Source organism: Xenopus tropicalis, chromosome 8 (genome assembly GCF_000004195.4).
Source record: "Xenopus tropicalis strain Nigerian chromosome 8, UCB_Xtro_10.0, whole genome shotgun sequence".
Classification (NCBI taxonomy): domain Eukaryota; kingdom Metazoa; phylum Chordata; class Amphibia; order Anura; family Pipidae; genus Xenopus; species Xenopus tropicalis.
In genome coordinates, this window is record NC_030684.2 from 125,185,179 (window position 1) to 125,190,429 (window position 5,251).

A 5,251-nucleotide genomic window follows, 5' to 3' on the forward strand; every position below is an offset into this window, starting at 1 on the left:
ATGGAGGAGATGAACCGCACACAATTCAATGGCTTCATCCTGCTGGGTTTGTCAGACATTGAAGATATAAGAATATTGCTCTTTGTCTTCTTCCTTTCCATGTTTCTCCTCACTCTGACAGCAAATATGTTAATTATCATGGCAGTGCAGTGTCACGCTCGTCTTCATACACCCATGTACTTCTACATCAAGGTCCTTTCTTTCTTGGAGATATGGTACACATCGTCCACGGCTCCCAAGCATTTGTCCCTTTTACTTTCCAAAGACAACAGAATTTCCTATGGGTGGTGCTTTGCTCAGCTCTATATGTTCCATAGTTTGGGCACGACGGACTGTGCCCTACTGGCTGTAATGGCCTTTGATCGCTGCATGGCGATATGTAACCCTCTGAGATACACCACTATCATGAATGACAGAATGTGTAGATGTCTGGCCACTCTCAGCTGGGCTTTTGGCTTTCTGACTATAAGCATTCCGTTGGCAATGACTATAAATGTTCCTCTGTGCCGAGCTCATATTATAGATCATTACTTCTGTGACCTAGCACCTTTACTGGCCTTGGCTTGCACAGACATTTCATTCACCATTGCCATTAACAGTTCTGTCATAGGTTTTGCCATCATGTTTAATTTCATATTTATCCTAATCATGTATATAAATATTATATGGGCTATTATGAAGCTGCAGACCAACGCAGGGAGAATGAAGGCCTTCTCCACTTGTTCTTCTCATCTGATCATCGTGGCAATTATTTACGGCTCTGCTTTTAGTGTTTACGGCAGCCCGAAGGGACCCCAGACTGCCAACTATGAAAAGCTATTTTCCCTGGTTTATACCGTATTCACCCCTTTCCTGAACCCTATCATTTTTAGTTTACGGAACAATGAAATGAAGATAGCTTTAAGTGGAATCTTTCAAGGAAAATGGCACATTCTCATGTTGAAATGAATAAAATGTCATGGCACTACCTCTAGTAATGTGCGTCTAGGGAACCCTAAAACATTATTCTTGCTGGTAAAATATCTGTATCCCCATGTCTGAGTGAGCTTCATTGTGCATGTAGGCTATAGAAAAGCTATTATGAGCAAGTAATAAAGGAGAAAGAAGCCTTAACTGAATCTAACTCTAATTTGATTGTTATGTGGCATAGGGCTCTTACCATTTCTTTTTTTTTTGTAAGCTATAGTAAGTGATTGCCATTGGTTGTATTGGTTGATTGTATGTATGCAATGTAGCACCTACAGCATATTAGTAAATCAGTCCACCCTGCAGCTTAAAATCCTGGTCTCATTTATAAATTCCACAGGTGCAAAGTCTGAAGTCTTAACAGGTACAGTTACATGGAAAATAATAAAGCTTTAGAGAGGGTTAACCAACCAAAACAGATACCAGCCACTATATATGTGCATGGTTTAATGCCTCCTACTGGAAGTTGCCTATTGCAGATATGGGACCTGTTATCCAAAATGCTTAGGACCTGGGGTTTTCTAAATAAGGGGTCTTTCTGTATTTTGGATACAATTCAGAAATCATTTAAACATGAATCAACCCAATAGGATTGTTTTGCCTTCAGTAAGGATTCATTATATCTTAGTTGGGATCAAGTACAGGTACTGTTTTATTATTACAGAGAAAAGGGAATCATTTAACCATGAAATAAACCCAATAGGGCTGTTCTGCCCCCAATAAGGGGTAATTATATCTTAGTTGGGATCAAGTACAGGTACTGTTTTATTATTACAGAGAAAAGGGAATCATTTAACCATGAAATAAACCCAATCGGGCTGTTCTGCCCCCAATAAGGGGTAATTATATCTTAGTTGGGATCAAGTACAGGTACTGTTTTATTATTACAGAGAAAAGGGAATCATTTAACCATGAAATAAACCCAATAGGGCTGTTTTGCCCCCAATAAGGGGTAATTATATCTTAGTTGGGATCAAGTACAGGTACTGTTTTATTATTACAGAGAAAAGGGAATCATTTAACCATGAAATAAACCCAATAGGGCTGTTCTGCCCCCAATAAGGGGTAATTATATCTTAGTTGGGATCAAGTACAGGTACTGTTTTATTATTACAGAGAAAAGGGAATCATTTAACCATTAAATAAACCCAATAGGGCTGTTCTGCCCCCAATAAGGGGTAATTATATCTTAGTTGGGATCAAGTACAGGTACTGTTTTATTATTACAGAGAAAAGGGAATCATTTAACCATGAAATAAACCCAATCGGGCTGTTCTGCCCCCAATAAGGGGTAATTATATCTTAGTTGGGATCAAGTACAGGTACTGTTTTATTATTACAGAGAAAAGGGAATCATTTAACCATGAAATAAACCCAATAGGGCTGTTTTTCCCCCAATAAGGGGTAATTATATCTTAGTTGGGATCAAGTACAGGTACTGTTTTATTATTACAGAGAAAAGGGAATCATTTAACCATTAAATAAACCCAATAGGGCTGTTTTGCCCCCAATAAGGGGTAATTATATCTTAGTTGGGATCAACTACACGGTACTGTTTTATTATTAGAGAGAAAATAAAATGTTAAATTATTTGATTAAAATGGAGTCTATGGGTTTCTGGATAATGGATCCCATACCATACTATAAATATGTCTTTATTTTATATGTAATATCTTTCTAGTGTTGTTTATAGTTACTTTTTAACAAGATATGTACTTGGTTTAACATGAATAAAATACTAGATATCCTGCTGCCAGTACTCAAAAATGGCCACTAGATGCCTCTGTGTGCCCAGCTAATAGCATCAGTGTTATATAAGGCAGAGAAGAGCACAGTTCCTTTTCTGGTTGGTTTAGGTGGAAGGAATAACACAGGGAGACCAAACAAGCTCCTTAATTAAAGTGCCCTGGTCAGAACTGAACTCAGCACCCTAAGGCTATTCCATACTGTCTTGTACAAGTTAAATTTGGATTACTATAGTTATAATATACAGGTATGGGATCCCTTATCCGGAAACCCGTTATCCAGAAAGTTCCAGATTACGGAAAGGCCATCTCCCAGAGACTCCATTATAAGCAAATAATTCTAATTTTTACAAATGATTTCCTTTTTCTCTATAATATTAAAACAGTACCTGTACTTGATCCCAACTAAGATATAATTACCCCTTATTGGGGGCAGAACAGCCCTATTGGGTTTATTTAATGGTTAAATGATTCCCTTTTCTCTGTAATAATAAAACAGTACCTGTACTTGATCCCAACTAAGATATAATTACCCCTTATTGGGGGCAGAACAGCCCTATTGGGTTTATTTCATGGTTAAATGATTCCCTTTTCTCTGTAATAATAAAACAGTACCTGTACTTGATCCCAACTAAGATATAATTACCCCTTATTGGGGGCAGAACAGCCCTATTGGGTTTATTTAATGTTTAAATTATTTTTTAGTAGACTTAAGTTATGGAGATCCAAATTACGAAAAGAGCCCTTATCCGGAAAACCCCATGTCCCGAGCATTCTGGATAACAGGTCTTATACCTGTATAGGATTCCATTTTCTTTAAACATTCTTGCAGGTTGGACAATATCTCTGCAGTTACTGTGCCCCTGCTTCAGTGCCTGTAGGTGCAAATTTGTCCAAAGATAGTAAATAAAACTTACAGTGCCATATAGGGGCAAGTTTTAAGTACAGGGCTCCCTTGCATGTATAATCTCCTTTACAAGCCACACGTGGGGGAGTATTAAGCCTGTAAAACCAATGTTCTTATGCCAAGAAATGCTGCTCTGCAGGGAGGTGCCAGTCTTTGAAAAATATGACCAGAGGTAAATAGATAGGACCACCATATGGGGTTTACCTTGGGGTGGAATGGTGGCTTACCAGTTTTATAATCATAATTTTGTAACTAAAAACCCCTGTTTTTTGAAAATACATGCACTAGCATAGATACTAAATTAGTTATGAAACAGGGGACCAGGGAGTGTGAATTGATCAATCCCCCTCTCTTACTGCACTCGGCCCAGAGCATGGGGCAGAGCACAGTCAGTACTTGGGCAGGACCACAAGGGCTTTGTGTATGAGTTATATAGGAGCAAAAACTGGGTCCCTGCACTGGTGCCACTGCCCATAGTATAGGAGAGTTGTACCAACCTAACACGGGATTTATATTAGCATTAGTAACAACTCTGTGCCATGTGTATATATCTGTCTGGAAATACATTTTAAATACAAATAATGAGCCGATGTTGATGCAATAAATTGTGGCCAGTAACTGCTAACCTGCCGTTGATCGCTCATGTACCCGGCTGCCTTCTTGGGTCTGTGCCCCCCAGCAAGATGTTTGCCATCAGATGGGACAGGGGTGCAAGCCCTATAGTGGCTAGTATAATGACTGTGTAGCTAAATGCAGTGCTATAGGTGCAAACAGCTCTACCTTAGGGCACATCCCCACCACAGTATCTCTGGACTTTGGCAGAAAGTAATGGTGTCAACCCTTCCTCTTTTGGGTGTAAATAGCAACTTTAATAAAAGCAATATTAAATAATATGGGAGCTGCCTAATGGCTGCAGCATCAAATGGATTGCTATCACAGTGACAACTGGGGCAGGCATAGGGCAGGCTACATCAAATAGAGTCAGGTAGGTGACATAGTTGCCAAGGTGGCCACAAGCCAATTCATCAACACCTTTATAGAAGCTACAGAGGGAAATAATTAGTAAAGGTATGGGACCTGTTATCCAGAATACACGGGACCTGGGGTTTTCTGGATAAGGAATCGTTCTGTAATTTGGATCTCCCTAACGTAAGTCTGCTAAAAATCATTTAACCATTAAATAAACCCAATAGGACTGTTCTGCCCCCAATAAGGGGTAATTATATCTTAGTTGGGATCAAGTACAGGTACTGTTTTATTATTACAGAGAAAAGGGAATCATTTAACCATTAAATAAACCCAATAGGGCTGTTCTGCCCCCAATAAGGGGTAATTATATCTTAGTTGGGATCAAGTACAGGTACTGTTTTATTATTACAGAGAAAAGGGAATCATTTAACCATGAAATAAACCCAATAGGGCTGTTCTGCCCCCAATAAGGGGTACTTATATCTTAGTTGGGATCAAGTACAGGTACTGTTTTATTATTACAGAGAAAAGGGAATCATTTAACCATGAAATAAACCCAATAGGGCTGTTCTGCCCCCAATAAGGGGTAATTATATCTTAGTTGGGATCAAGTACAGGTACTGTTTTATTATTACAGAGAAAAGGGAATCATTTAACCATTAAA

General features: G+C 38.8%; 1 protein-coding gene across 1 annotated transcript; it reads left to right on the plus strand.

Annotated features, from left to right (window-relative positions):
* LOC100491338 (olfactory receptor 6N2-like) lies at window positions 1–948 on the plus strand. The gene has a single exon (XM_002937759.2). The coding sequence runs from the start codon at window positions 1–3 to the stop codon at window positions 946–948; it is 948 nt and encodes a 315-aa protein (XP_002937805.2).
* The last annotated feature ends 4,303 nt before the right edge of the window (window positions 949–5,251 follow it).